Below are 15,845 nucleotides of genomic sequence, written 5' to 3' on the forward strand. Positions count from 1 at the left end.
GACAGGTGATGTTGAAGGATACTCAGGACCACAATGTGAACTTGCTCTTCTAGCAGTATTTTGAAGCTTGGCTCTAGGGATTAAAACGGTAGCTGCATCTTCCTGTGTGGCACGTGCTTGACACACCTACTTATCTGAAGCCTCAGACCTGCAGGACGATTAGGATCCCCAAGTGCTCCTATACTGGGGTAAATTATATAGCGGATGTTCTGTATGATATCATCAGATTTATAAGCAAGGTCTTAGCCTATGCTATTTCCGCCCAACGGATGTTCTGGAACATGCAGTGGGCGGGTGACTCTGCCTCTAAAGCTACACTAAGCAGTCTTTCTTTTCAGGGGCAGATGCTCTGTGGCAAGGGTCTAGATGACTTGATGGCTAGTGTTGTGGCAGCCGCCTCAAGTCCTTACCAGACAATAAACCCCGAATAGCCTGGAGTAAGGGACAAGGCAATTTTCGAGACTCTCGAATCTATCCTTGTGCAGGAGGCTGAGTGATGCAGAGGTTCTTTTAGGGACCACATCAGAGGTTCATTGAAGGCAGGAGATGGCAGGCCTATGGCTCTCGCTCCTCCCCAGCCTCTAAGAAAGCACAAGGGTACAGTAGGCTTTATGGCCCGCCCTATCTGATATTAAGTTAGCCTGCTTTCTGCCTCAGACACACATGGATGTCTCCAGATGCTTGTTTGTGAATAATCAAGAGAGAATGAAGATGCTTAATGTACTTCTGTTAAACAAGTAAGAAGAGTTATCTGTTAGCACTATAGCGAAAACTTTGGGAAATGCTGTACAAGCTGCATAAATGTTAGCACTGGTTACACTCAGGTAGGTGACTTGTTTGGTTCTATCTTTGTTTATGATATGTATCCATTGGTTTAATTAATTGTTCTAGTTGGAGATCAGAACAGACTTGAATTGTCAGAAAGTTCCCCTCGTCCTTTTTGTTCTTTCTCCTTCTTAGGGGTTATCCATTGCTTTTGTACGAACTGAGGCATTGCCCAGTGGCATAAGGAGGTAGAGTTGAAAAATTTAGATGATGCCTTCTTCAAACCTCTCAAGTAAAGGAAAGAAACCCACTTGTCAAACCTATTGTACCCTCCTACTAGATAAAAGATCAACGAGGTAAGAACCTAATCTTTCGTTTCTTGTCCACAGGGAAGTTTATATTCAGTTGCTGTCCCATAGGGCTCAAAGCCTTATCCTCAATTCATTTTGTCTTTTTGTCTCTGGCAAGAAGGGGGACTTCCTTGCCACCCTAATATCCTTCTTCCTTATTTATTTATTTATTTTTTTAAACAATTTATTCAGGAAATAAAGCATAGAGCAATACAAACAGATACAACATGAAGAGACAAGTTAATTTAATCATGTATTTTTAATGAGTATAACTAAAGGGCAGATTGGAGGGTCTTTATCTGCCGTCATTTACTATGTGTGTGTGTTACATTTTTCCAATAAGAAAAGTACAGCAAAACCTAACGGATACAATGAGAGTTAAACAATCAGAGTTTAGGTTTGGGTCGTTGTAACCCAGACTTGGCCGGCCAAAGAAACCTACCCCACTGTTAGCCCCTCCCCCTTAATATCCTTTTTTAGGAGGCGGGGGAGGGAGCTGCCAGTGTTGACTAATTGGATTATCTAATATTTTGGTTAGGATTCACAGTGGAATTAATTGAGAAAGTTTGAGTATAGCTGTCTCAGGTACCCATATATTACTTGCCTTTATATATTGAATCCCGGAGAATGTGGTGAAAGTATCTTAAAAGGGTTTAAAAAAGGTTTGGATAATTTCCTAAAACAAAGGCTTGGGGAAATTCACTGCTTATTCCTAGGATAAGCAACATAAAATCTGTTTTATTCCTTGGGGGATCTTGCCAGTTACTTTTGATCTGGGTTGGCCACTGCTGGAAACTGGATACTGGGCTTGATGGACATTTAGTGTGTCCCAGTATGGCAACTCTTATGTTCTTTTAAGAACAACTGCATACTGTCTAATGTTAGATGGTTTTCTTGTACTGTATATGGCGTTTGCAATGATAATACTTTTCTACTTGTACTTTTTTTTTTGTATCACATTTAACAATAACAATGATTTAGACATAAATTTATTCATGAATAACTAATGAACACAGAAGAGATAGTGATTTGTCCTAAGGTCACACAGTGTCAATGAGGGACTCAGTTGTCACCCTGAGTTCTCTTCTATATATATTAATCATTCTATCTCTTATTGCAGTTAAATTCTGGATATTATGTGTCGGGCAGTTCAGCTAGCTTCCAGGGGGGTCAGGTAACCCTCAGCATGCAGAAGGTAAAGTAGTCCCATCTACAATCTATAAGCATGATGCACCTCAAATTGGGCAACAACATCCTTCATCCTGTTAAAATAACTTTGGCATTACTTTCATCCTTATGTATGTTTACTCCCACACTTTCATTCCCACAAACTATAACCTTCTGTTGTGCACTCATACTCTTTTTTTTTTTTTTTTTTTTTCCAAACTCTGGTTCACTTTCCCTTTTCATGCTTGTTCTTTGGCATAATTTTCTATGCCTTTTCTTCACTTCATCCACAGTTTGAGATGCTTAATGCAGAACTGGAGGAGAACCAGGAGTTGGCAAACAGTAGGATGGCAGAACTGGAGAAATTGCAGCAGGAATTACAGATAGCTGTACGACTGAAAGAGAAACTCAAGGTAATGGTGGTAAAAGAAAAGACAAATACTGAGGCAGAAGAAAGCAATTGTTTGAAGTGGGAGGGAAGGGGCTAGGAAAACTATGAGATGTTAGCAGAACAAGTTTTTATGACATGTTTTTAGTCTTTTTCTCTCTCAGCCTGACTTGTCTTTTTTGCTTTGTTACTATATCTCTGAGTTATGTTCAAATTTGTTTTGGCAAAATGATTGCATGTGAAGTAGAAAACATTGGCAAAACAAGTATATATGTATCTGTCTTTTAAGATGGATCTTCGGAACATGCCTGAGGAAGTGGTTAAAGACACAGGAGACTATAAGTGCCTGCAGTCTCAGTTCTCCTTGCTTTACAATGAAAGTCTGCAAGTGAAAACACAACTAGATGAGGCACGGGCACTACTTCTGAGCACTAAGAACAGCCATCTACGGCAGATTGAGCACATGGAGGTGAGGTGGAAGAAAAGGCAGAAACCCCAGAAGATTACTGCTGTTTATTTGCTAAAATTTGATATATTAAATTTCAACATTTGCAATCAAAGCAGTTTACTTAATAAAATAATGGAAAGCAGACCCCCCCCCCCCAAAAAAAAAACCCAACACAAAAAAATCAAACAACCCAAAAACAAACAAGAAACTGTGTTCAGTAAACAGGGAAATATTATAATAGAACAGATGGGTATAGATGGGACTGGGCTGCACCATATCTGATTGCCTTTAATAATGTATATTGATTTTGTTTTGATATTTACTTTCTGTGCTTTTAAAAAATAGTGCCTTTTTAATGAGTTAAAAGATTGAACAATATGTGCCCATAAAAGTGTTAAGCTCAAACTAGAATAGGCAGGTAAACATTCCATTATTGTAGGAGATAGTTAACTTCAACCCAAAATCAAACTAGAGAAGAGTCCTCGATTATGGAATGGCTTTATCAGATTTACAAACTGATTCACCTTATCTTCAATTTTGAAAACTCTTAAAAGCATATGGGTCAGTTTTCAAACATTGGTTGGCATTAGCCACATCTGCATCCTCACATTAGTTATCAAACAGGATGTCAGGCAGCATTTAATTATTTGCCTGAAGTACGCATGCAGATTAAGGAGATTTTTAGCAGTGCTGTATCTATAGTCTACGCCACTGAAAATACTCACCTACTGTATGTGTATATTTATACTATATATCAAATAATGCCAAAAACAAAAAGGAATGGAGGAACAAATTATCACTATTATGCTAACAACTCCACTAAAATAATAACTTCAATCGTAGCACTGTTAACAAGCAAAATAATTTTTTAACGGAGGGAAAAGCCTTGGGTTTAAAGAGTGATATAAATGGTGTGTGTATATTGTAGGCAGATTATAGATTTGACCAGGGATCTCCATGTTATACCTGGTTTTAGTATGTCCAAACTAAACATATATGCTAGACAATGTAGGCACTTCAAATCAGCATCTATATTTATAGGGGACCCAGCTCCCTGAAGTACCTTTCATGCTTATTTTTTGTTGAAAATAAAATTAAGCAAAATCCCACTCCTCAACAGCTCTCTGTGAAACATTATATATACATATAGACACAAAGATTTAATGTTTATTTATAGGTGCAAACAACTATTATTCTAAAGAAGCATATTGTTTATACAAGTTTTTATTTAAGGGAGAGCAAACTTTCAGTGAATATGTGGTTTCAGCACTTACCGGTGCTATTTATCCATACTATGATTGTGAGGCACATCTACCTCCCCCCACTACAGGATATTAATTGCTGCTTTTAATTACATCTCCAGTCAAACATCCTCAGTGAATCTTTGTGTCTATAAAATTTATCACCATTTATATCGCTCAAAAATTCCTATATGTTGTAAAACCTTTTGTTGAAAGTCCAAAAATAAAAATTTATATAAACATTTTTTTTTAAAAATACTGGTTGTTTGCACCTATAAATACTATGGGCTCCTTTTACTAAGCTGCGCTAGCGGTTTGCTTTGAGCTGGTGTTAGTTCTTGGCACGTAGCGCGGGGTTAGTGCATGCGGCAATGCAGCGCACGCTAAAAATGCTAGCGCACCTTAGTAAAAGGAACCCTATATGTATATATAATGTTTCACAGAGAGTTGTTGTGAGCTCTGAACATTAAATTAAAGCAGCACCAAGATATCCAGCACAACGGTGAATGTGTAAATGCCATTTCAAAATTGTCCTCAGGGTTTCTGAATAGATAATTTTTAATGAAGAAATAGGGGGACTCCTTTTACAAAGCAGTGCTGAATATTGAATACTTGTGCTGAAATGCAAGAACCTATGGTAACTGAATGGGCTTCTTCACATTCAATACGCCACTGATCAGTAGTACCACTTTGTAAAAGCAGTCCAAAGGGCCAGATTCTACAAATGGTGCCTAGGTTATGCTCCACTAGGCACCCTAATTGCAGTTGCCTAGCGACACATGACCTAAATCTGCACATACCTTACTTTTATTTTAATTGGTTAAATGGTATGGTAATTGGCCTTGCCATTGAAAACAATTGAGTTACACATGGTTCTCCATGCAGCACCTAGCGACACCTAAGTCGAGGTGCCCTCCAATGTCTAACAATGCCTGCATGAAAGTAGGTGTTGTTAGGAGTGGAGAATAGGTGTGGTAAACTTAGATGGTATTAGGCATACAAGATAGACAAGAATTTTAACAGAATGCACTTTGTGTAAATCCAAGAAAGAGGAGGAAACTATGGATAAAATGTGTGTATTCTTATCTTTATTAAAACTTGATACTGGGTGGTCTATATGGCATCATAGTGGTGTACGAAAAAAATACAAAGAAAAAAAATTGTTAAAATGCTTCATACAATATTGCTAATACAACAATATCTGGAGGCTAACTAACAATATCAACACACAGAACAAGACCGAGGAAAAATTGTGGCATAAAACACAAAATCAACTAACTATTTTCAGGAGTTTAATTCTTATAAATTCCAGTGTGTAATTTAACTCAAAATATAACAATCACTGAATCAAAGTTACACTTCTCCCTCCCTATTCGCGGGGGTTAGGGGCAGAGCCAGCCCGTGAATAAGGAAAAATCACGAATAACTTTTGGCCGACTCTGACCCACCCCAGGACCTTACCAGGTGGTCTAGTGGTGACGCGGGGCAGGAGCGATCTCCCTACACTCCTGCCCCATGCAGAGCCATGCTACTGAGTTCCTGTGGTCTCACGAGACTACAACAGGAACTCCCTGTTGTAGTCTCGTGAGACCATGGGAACTCACAGCATGGCTCTGCACGGGGCAGGAGTGTAGGAAGATCACTCCTGCCCCGCGTTACCGCTAGACCACCAGGTAAGGTCCATGCTCCGAACGCCCCCCCCCCCCGCCACCTCCGAACGCCCCCCCGCCACTTCTGAATGCCCCTCCCCACCACTTCTGAATGCCCCTCCCCGCCACCTCCAAACGCCCCCCCGCCACCTCCGAACGCCCTCGCCGCCTCTGATAGCCTCCCTCCAAGCCCCGGGGCCGTTTTTTTTTCAATGCCAATGAGCAATTCTGAGTGGGGGGGGGGGGGGGTTGGGGAAAAAATATGTATAATCGAAACCGCAAACAACGAAACCGCGATTAGGGAGGGGGAAGTGTATATTATCCAAATAATAAAAATTAAAATTAAATAAACAAAAACTAAATTAAATTGTGCATATAAGTGTTCAGTGCCCAATCTTCCTCTGGGGCTTGAAGAGCACAGACCACTCGACTCTCTTTATGCTGATACAAATAATATGAGTTTAATAATCAAATAGCAATAGATTACAGGAACAAATCACACAGCATACAGAGTAATAGAGCATACACCAGGCTGGCCAGACTGATGGAGAACTTCTGATGAGTTCTGACTCCTTGTTTCAAGGAGCTTTCTTTTATATAATTCTGACAGCTCTGGCCCATGTTGGTGCAGGTTACATTTCACACTTTCATTAGTTAATCATATTCATTATCTTTATTCGGCTCTGTAGAAGGCAGAGAGGAGGCAGAGAAGCGAGAGGAGAAGAACAGGGGAGCAACTAACACAACCGGAGAAGAAAAGTAGGAGCAGAGGAGGCAGGATCGACTGGGGCATCGGCGAGAGTTAGCTCCGCCCACCCCCGACGTCATCCGAGTAGCTTCCCCTTAAAAGGGGCGGAGCCAATGGCGCTCAGCCGTTCGGCTCTGTAGAAGGCAGAGAGGAGGCAGAGAAGCGAGAGGAGAACAGGGGAGCAACTAACACAACCGGAGAAGAAAAGTAGGAGCAGAGGAGGCAGGATCGACTGGGGCAGCGGCGAGAGTTAGCTCCGCCCACCCCCGACGTCATCCGAGTAGCTTCCCCTTAAAAGGGGCGGAGCCAACGGCGCTCAGCCGTTCGGCTCTGTAGAAGGCAGAGAGGAGGCAGAGAAGCGAGAGGAGAAGAACAGGGGAGCAACTAACACAACCGGAGAAGAAAAGTAGGAGCAGAGGAGGCAGGATCGACTGGGGCAGCGGCGAGAGTTAGCTCCGCCCACCCCCGACGTCATCCGAGTAGCTTCCCCTTAAAAGGGGCGGAGCCAATGGCGCTCAGCCGTTCGGCTCTGTAGAAGGCAGAGAGGAGGCAGAGAAGCGAGAGGAGAACAGGGGAGCAACTAACACAACCGGAGAAGAAAAGTAGGAGCAGAGGAGGCAGGATCGACTGGGGCAGCGGCGAGAGTTAGCTCCGCCCACCCCCAACGTCATCCGAGTAGCTTCCCCTTAAAAGGGGCGGAGCCAACGGCGCTCAGCCGTTTAGCTCTGTAGAAGGCAGAGAGGAGGCAGAGAAGCGAGAGGAGAAGAACAGGGGAGCAACTAACACAACCGGAGAAGATAAGTAGGAGCAGAGGAGGCAGGATCGACTGGGGCATCGGCGAGAGTTAGCTCCGCCCACCCCCAACGTCATCCGAGTAGCTTCCCCTTAAAAGGGGCGGAGCCAACGGCGCTCAGCCGTTCGGCTCTGTAGAAGGCAGAGAGGAGGCAGAGAAGCGAGAGGAGAACAGGGGAGCAACTAACACAACCGGAGAAGAAAAGTAGGAGCAGAGGAGGCAGGATCGACTGGGGCAGCGGCGAGAGTTAGCTCCGCCCACCCCCGACGTCATCCGAGTAGCTTCCCCTTAAAAGGGGCGGAGCCAACGGCGCTCAGCCGTTCGGCGCGCGGCGAAGGCGAGCGGTAAAGGCGCTCGCCTTAGCGAGAGCGCCTTTGCGAAGGGCCTCGCAAGGGACGAGTATCTACTATCAAGAACACCGAGGAGGACTGAACGGTAAGGAAGCGACAAACACAGAAGGTAAGGAAGAGACAGACGCCAAGGGAACAAACCCACACATACAATCAAGGTGAGGTAGAGCGGAGACAGCACACACAAAAGAGACAGCAAGACAAGCAACATAAGGAAGCAGCAGGCAAGGGACACAAGCACACACAAGGGAAGCAAGAAATGGAAGCCCAAGGAAGTCAGAAGGTGAGCTTTCCAGTCTTCTGTATCGGCTGCAATATGTATGACTACCTCCCTTCGGGGATCCAGGCATACATTTGCAATCGGTGCATGGAGATGGATAGCTTGAAATGTCAGGTAAGACTTTTGGAAGGAACAGTGATGGAACTCGAAGACAGAATCCGAGCACAGGAGAAGATTCTAGTGGAGTACAGCCCAAACAACGAGGTCAAGGAACTAGAAATGTTCATAGAGGAAGCTCATCAGCACCACGTAGAGACCCCAGGGCTGGAAAACTGTACTCAGGAAACCGATGCGAGGAGAGAAGACACCCATGCAAACACAGAAGAAACCGAAGACGAGGTAGGAGACAACCGCACACCAGGAGGAATAGTGAGAGCACAGGAAGACATCGCCCCACCCAAAGAACAGGAAACAATTTCAAGAGTATCATTGGAGGAAGAAGACTGGCCCTACTCAAAGGACGTGGACCTACGCCCCCCAAGGAACTCCCGAATAAAGAAGATGGGGTTCATCATAGGCGACTCCATTATACGACATGTGGACAGCCACACCGCAGGAGGAAGAGAGGACAGAGTCGTCATCTGTCTGCCTGGAGCAAGAGTGAAGGATGTGACAAACAGGATCTCCAGGATCATAGATGGCGCAGGGGGAGAGGACACCGCTGTACTTATCCACGTGGGAACAAATGATGTGAGCGGGCGGAAGTATGACAGGGAAGAGCTGAAGGGCCAGCTCCGCTCACTCGGAAGACAACTGAAGATCAGGGAGGTGAAGGTGGCCTTCTCTGAGATCCTCCCAGTACCAAGAGCGGATGGAAAGAGACAAGGGGAATTGCAAGTAATCAACGCCTGGATGAGACGATGGTGCGAAGAAGAAGGCTTCGACTTCGTGCGCAACTGGACGGCGTTCTGGGGAAAAAGCAAGTACTACAGAAGGGATGGACTACACCTCAACAAGGAAGGAGCAAGAGTTTTGGCAGGCAACATGAAGAAGGCAATCGAGAAGGCTTTAAACTGAAAGATAGGGGAAAGCCGACAGTCGACCACCGGTCGATGGCACGGATAGCAGGATGCCCCGACGAAGAAGCAAAGGACAACTATTCCTACACAAGAGAAGACGACCTCACAGCCAATAAGGGAGAAAAAGCAGGAAGGGACAACTCAGACACAGGAGAGGACGACCACACAGCAAACAAGGGTGATAACACAGGAGCAGTAAAGGATACCCTAATTGAAACTACAGGGACGGCCAAGAGTAGAAGGTCCAAAAAGGTAACAAGAAGGGAACTTAGATGTATGTATACGAATGCTAGAAGTCTAGGTAACAAAATGGGGGAACTAGAGACAATAGCAAGACATGACATATTGGATATCATTGGCATAACAGAAACATGGTGGAATGAAGAAAACAAATGGGACACAGTACTACAGGGATACAAACTGTATAGAAGAGATCGAGTAGGGCAGAAAGGTGGAGGTATTGCTCTATATGTTAAGGAGGGAATAGATTCTGTTGAAATGGTTACAACAGAAATGAAAGAGAAGCTTGAGTCACTCTGGATCAAAATTCCTGGTCAATATGGCGCAGATATGAAAATTGACCTTTACTATCGTCCACCAGGACAGGCGGAGGAAACTGACTCAGAAATGATGGAGGAAATCAAACAGGAATGCAAGACAGGCAATATAATTATATTGGGAGACTTCAATTTCCCAGGGATAGACTGGAAACTAGCAACCTCCAACTGCGGCAAGGAGGCCAAGTTCCTGGAGGTGCTAGGGGATTGCTTCCTGGAACAAATGGTAAAAGAGCCGACAAGAGGCAACGCCACCTTGGACTTGGTCCTAAATGGCCTCACGGGACCGATAACAGAAGTGGAAGTCATGGTTCCACTGGGAACGAGTGATCACAATGTAATCAACTTTAAACTTGACATCGGGAAAGGGAAACATGCCAAAACCTTAACCACCACCTTGAACTTTAAAAAGGGTAAATACGATAGCATGAGAGCCATGGTAGAAAAACGACTCGAGAAGATGGTGGACAAACTTGAAACGGTTGATCAGGCATGGACCCTACTGAAAAATACTATCACAGAAGCACAAGATCTCTACATTCCGAGGATTTCCAAAGATCGGAGAACAAAGAGCAAAAGAGAACCGGCATGGCTTACCATACAGGTGAAGGAAGCCATAAAAGAAAAGAAGGACTCTTTCAAAAAATGGAAATGCATAAAGACAACCGAAGCCTGGAACAAACATAAAGATGATCAGAAGAAATGTCACAAGGTGGTGAGGGATGCAAAACAGGAATATGAGGAAAAAATAGCCCAGGAGGCCAAAAACTTCAAGCCCTTCTTTAGATACGTGAAAGGGAAAAAACCTGCAAAAGAGGCAGTGGGACCCCTGGACGACCAGGGAAGAAAAGGGTACATCAAGGAAGATAAACAAATCGCAGACAAACTAAATTCCTTCTTTGCGTCCGTTTTTACGAAGGAGGACACCTCAACAATACCTGAAGCGGAGAAAGTGTTTGCAGGAGAAATAGAAGACAGCCTCACCACAGTTGAAGTGGACTTAGACCAGATATACTATCAGATCGACAAACTTAAAAGTGACAAATCACCTGGACCGGATGGGATTCATCCGAGAGTCTTAAAGGAATTGAAGGTTGAAATCGGAGAGTTATTGCAAAAACTTGCAAACCTGACAATCAGAACTGGACAGATACCGGACGACTGGAGGATAGCGAACGTCACCCCAATTTTCAAAAAAGGATCGAGAGGGGAACCGGGCAACTATAGACCTGTGAGTCTTACGTCTGTCCCTGGCAAGATGGTTGAAGCACTGATCAAGGATAGCATAGTCCGGCACTTGGACGCACACGACTTGATGAAACCCAGTCAACATGGATTCAGGAAAGGGAAATCATGTTTGACGAATTTACTCCAATTTTTTGAGACCGTGAACGAGCAAATTGATAGTGGGAAGCCGGTGGACATAATATACTTGGACTTCCAGAAAGCGTTCGACAAAGTTCCACACGAAAGACTTCTCAGGAAACTACAAAGCCATGGCATAGAGGGGGATATACAAAGATGGATAGGCAAATGGCTGGAAAACCAAAAGCAGAGAGTGGGCATAAATGGAAATTTCTCCGACTGGGAGAAAGTGACTAGTGGTGTACCCCAGGGCTCGGTACTTGGGCCGATCCTTTTTAATATTTATATCAATGACCTGGAGGAAGGAACATCCAGTGAGATCATCAAGTTTGCAGACGATACAAAACTATGCCGGGCAATCAGATCGCAGGAGGATAGAGAGAAACTCCAGAGCGACTTGTGTCGGTTAGAAACATGGGCGGAGATTTGGCAGATGAAGTTCAATGTGGAGAAATGCAAGGTAATGCATTTAGGCAATAAGAATAAGGAATACGAGTATACAATGTCAGGTGCAACTTTGGGGAGGAGTGAACAAGAAAAGGACCTGGGTGTACTGATAGATAGGACCCTGAAGCCGTCGGCACAATGCGCGGCAGCGGCAAAGAAGGCAAATAGAATGTTGGGCATGATAAAGAAAGGAATCTCGAGTAGATCGGAGAAAGTTATAATGCCGCTTTATAGGGCAATGGTCAGATCACACTTGGAATACTGCGTCCAACATTGGTCTCCCTACCTAAAGAAGGATATAAAACTGCTGGAGAGGGTGCAGAGACGAGCAACAAAACTGGTGAAGGGTATGGAGAAACTGGAATACGAGGACAGACTTATAACACTAGGATTGTTCTCCCTTGAGAAAAGGAGACTGCGTGGGGATATGATCGAGACCTTCAAAATACTGAAAGGAATCGACAAAATAGAGCAGAGAAGATTATTTACATTGTCCAATTTGACACGGACTAGAGGACATGTAATGAAGCTAAGGGGGGACAGGTTCAGGACTAATGTCAGGAAGTTCTGCTTCACTCAGAGAGTGGTTGACACCTGGAATGCCCTCCCAGAGGAGATTATGGCGGAATCGACCGTCCTAGGCTTCAAGAGCAAACTAGATGCATATCTCCTTAAGAGAGGCATATAAGGATATGGTGGACTATAAATTACGCCAGGTGTACACCTGGCAGGGCCTCCGCGTGTGCGGATCGCCGGACTTGATGGACCGAAGGTCTGATCCGGAGAAGGCAGTTCTTATGTTCTTATGTTCTATTAATCTATGGATTGGTTAATATAATTGAATGATTCTGTGTCACGCCTTTTTTCATCTACTTCTCCCTTACTTCCCCGTAAATGTCTTTTTAATATACCAAGTTCCTCTTTAGAGCACCTGGGCCTAATGGTTTTCCGGTTCTGTGGTTAGCCTTCTTGTACACTTCTATCCGTGGTTCGTCTTCCTTTCATAAAGTTATCATGCTACTTATATTTTTCACCAGAATTGTTTTTCTCTCTAACTATGCCCTCTGCTTCTAAGAAAAAGCAGAAGTGCCTTTCAGAGTTGGCAGTTTCTAGTCAGAGAGCCCATTTTGCTTTTTCAGCAACCATTTTAGGTCTTAGCTGTATTGGCCTTGCTTTGGCCTGCTACTGCTGTAACAGGGAAATTCTCGGGGGTCTTCACCTGAGCTTACAGGACTTTTCCTCCCCTTCCTCAGGCTGCAGGTCAAAGCTATATTGAGCCAAGTCATGCAGACCTCGCATAAGTCCTGTAAGCGCATGGCTGTGATACCGGTGAGTGCCTCTTCTTCGGCCTCATCATCCTCGGACCGTGTCGTAGAGCCAACCGTGCCAGCAAAAAAGCAAACGGTACTGGGTCTCTCTCTCAAGCAGAAGATTGACAATCTGCTTCGAGAGGAACTAGGAGAGCATTTTCACCTCCTGGTGCCGTCCCCGCTTTTTCCACTCTCAGCACAGACTTTCCAGGAACCGGTCTGGTCTGAGATGCTCACAACACCAACTTATTGCTACTCCTTCGGTGCGGACATCCTCGACACGGGAGTCGAGCATTCTACCACTCCTGCACCAATCCTATTCAACGCAAATGTCTCAAGAGGGTACTCCAGCACGGTCAGGCAAGGCTTTATAGAAATCTAAACATCTTGAGGCCTCGACACTGACCAGCTGGCACCGATCCCACCTTATACTTTCTCTACTCAGGGATTCTGATTTGTTGGGAGATTCTGACCCAGAACCACCATATACTACAGAGGAGGACTCTTTTCTGTTTCTGGTTCCTCTTGGCATTTGCCTACCAGAGCCTCTCTTCCCTCTGAAAAACTTTCCTTCTCCAGATTTCTCCACCAGATGGCCAAAGACCTCTCTGGAGGCTGATTCCAAATAGAAACATAGAAATAGACGGCAGATAAGGGCCACGGCCCATCCAGTCTGCCCACCCTAATGACCCTCCCCTACCTTTACCTTGTGAATAGATCCCACGTGTCGATCCCATTTGGCCTTAAAATCAGGCACGCAGCTGGCCTCAATCACCTGAAGTGGAAGACTATTCCAGCGACCAACTACCCTTTCAGTAAAAAAGAACTTCCTGGTGTCACCTCGCAGTTTCCCGCCCCTGATTTTCCACGGATGCCCTCTTGTTGCCGAGGGACCCTTGAAAAAGAAGACATCTTCCTCTGCCTCGATGCGGCCCGTGAGATATTTGAACGTCTCGATCATGTCTCCCCTCTCTTTGCGCTCCTTGAGCGAGTATAGCTGTAATTTTTCTAACCGTTCCTCATACGGGAGATCCTTGAGTCCCGAGACCATCCGGGTGGCCATTCTCTGGACCGACTCCATCCTCAGCACATCCTTGTGATAATGCGGCCTCCAGAATTGCACACAGTATTCCAGGTGGGGCCTCACCATGGATCTATACAATCGTATAATGACCTCCGGCTTATGGCTGACGAAACCCCTGCGTATGCAACCCATGATTTGTCTTGCCTTGGATGAAGCTTTCTCCACTTGATTGGCAGCCTTCATGTCCTCACTGACGATCACCCATAAGTCTCGCTCTGCTACCGTTCTTGCTAGGATCTCACCATTAAGGGTATAAGTCCTGCATGGATTTTGGCTACCTAGGTGCATAACTTTGCATTTTTTGGCATTGAAACTGAGTTGCCAGGTCCTAGACCAACGCTCCAGTAGGAGTAGATCGTGCATCATGTTGTCGGGCATTGAGTTTTTGTCCGTTGTGCTTTTGCCCACTACATTGCTTAGCTTGGCATCATCGGCGAATAATGTTATTTTACCTCGGAGCCCTTCTGCCAAGTCACTTATGAAGATATTGAATAGGATCGGGCCCAAGACCGAGCCTTGGGACACTCCACTGATCACCTCCGTCATTTCAGAGGGGGTGCTGTTCACCATTACCCTTTGAAGCCTACCTCCAAGCCAGTTCCCAACCCATTTTGTCAATGTCTCGCCCAATCCTATAAAACTCATCTTGCTTAGAACCTGCGGTGTGGTACGCTATCGAATGCTTTGCTAAAGTCCAGGTATACAGTAAAAAAAATATTTGGAGACTCTGGACTACGACCTTCCTCCTAAGGAAATGTTAAAACTTCCTCGCCATGCCATCCTGGAAAGATGTTTTTCAGATCTCGCTCACTTCTGCCAGGAGGGTCAGTGAGTTGCACACCTTGGTCGCAGATCCACCCTTCACAGTTTTTCACCATGATAAAGTGATTCTATGCACGCTTCCTAAGTTTCTACCGAAAGTGGTTATGGAGTTTCATCTCAATCAGATGATTGTTCTCCCAGTTTTTTTCCCTAAGCCTCATTCTCATGCTGGAGAAATGGCGCTACACACTCTAGATTGTAAGCGTGCTTTGACCTATTACATCAACAGGACAAAGCCACATAGAACATTGAACGACCAGATCCCAATTTGTATTAGCCTCGTTCTGCTGTCCTCACTATAGATGCATCCGAGGACACCTCTTTAGAAAGAAATCACACACACACAAACGCACATGCAAATATGCAAAGGAATATCTCCTTTATTCAGAGTACTGCATACATATATATAGCATTTCACATGGGTCAGTTTTTTTTGCATATGACTGTAGGAAAGACCATATATGGTAACAGGATGCATAAAAGCAACTAGAAAAAGGTAGCAAACATAAGGAGGGGGGGAAGTTTCCATCTATGGCATATAATACTGTCTTGCCTAAGGTTCAGCAATGCTTCTTATCTAAGTCCTGATGCACAGCACAGGATGTGCACAAGATGTGGGGGTAACCTTGGCGAAACTAATCGGCTATAGAACAGAAAAAGAAAAGACCTTGTGGCCTCTTGACAAACAAGAACTGTTTCAGCAGTTTTGTTTTATATGTTACACAAACAGGAATAGAATAGACTTACAAGAAGTATATGCCCCTTCAAACATCTCCCCAACTTTTTGTCTCATTCGATCCTAATAAATTGGGACATCCTGTTTCCAAGAGGATGATTTCCAACTGGTTAGCTGCATGTATATCATTCTGCTTTACTTAGATCGGACTGTCCCTGGAGAGTCATGTCTCTGCTCACAAAATCCGAGCTATGGCAGCTTCTGTTGTTTTCCTCAGAACCCCTCCTTTAGAGGAAATCTGGTCCTTAGTTCATACATTCGCTTCACATTGCGGTCTGGAAACTTTTTCCAGACAGGATGGGCATTTTGGCCAGTCAGTATTGCAA

The 15,845-nt window shown here is 44.6% G+C and overlaps 1 protein-coding gene across 1 annotated transcript in view; it reads left to right on the plus strand.

Annotated features, from left to right (window-relative positions):
- Window positions 1-15,845, plus strand: part of RNF40 (ring finger protein 40) — a 150,785-nt gene that overhangs the window by 69,309 nt on the left and 65,631 nt on the right. Inside the window, exons 8-10 of the mRNA XM_033945511.1 lie at window positions 2,236-2,310; window positions 2,576-2,695; window positions 2,960-3,139. Of these exons, the coding sequence (XP_033801402.1) occupies window positions 2,236-2,310; window positions 2,576-2,695; window positions 2,960-3,139 (375 nt within the window). The remainder of the gene's footprint in view (window positions 1-2,235; window positions 2,311-2,575; window positions 2,696-2,959; window positions 3,140-15,845) is intronic.

Source organism: Geotrypetes seraphini, chromosome 5, assembly GCF_902459505.1.
Source record: "Geotrypetes seraphini chromosome 5, aGeoSer1.1, whole genome shotgun sequence".
Classification (NCBI taxonomy): Eukaryota; Metazoa; Chordata; class Amphibia; order Gymnophiona; family Dermophiidae; genus Geotrypetes; species Geotrypetes seraphini.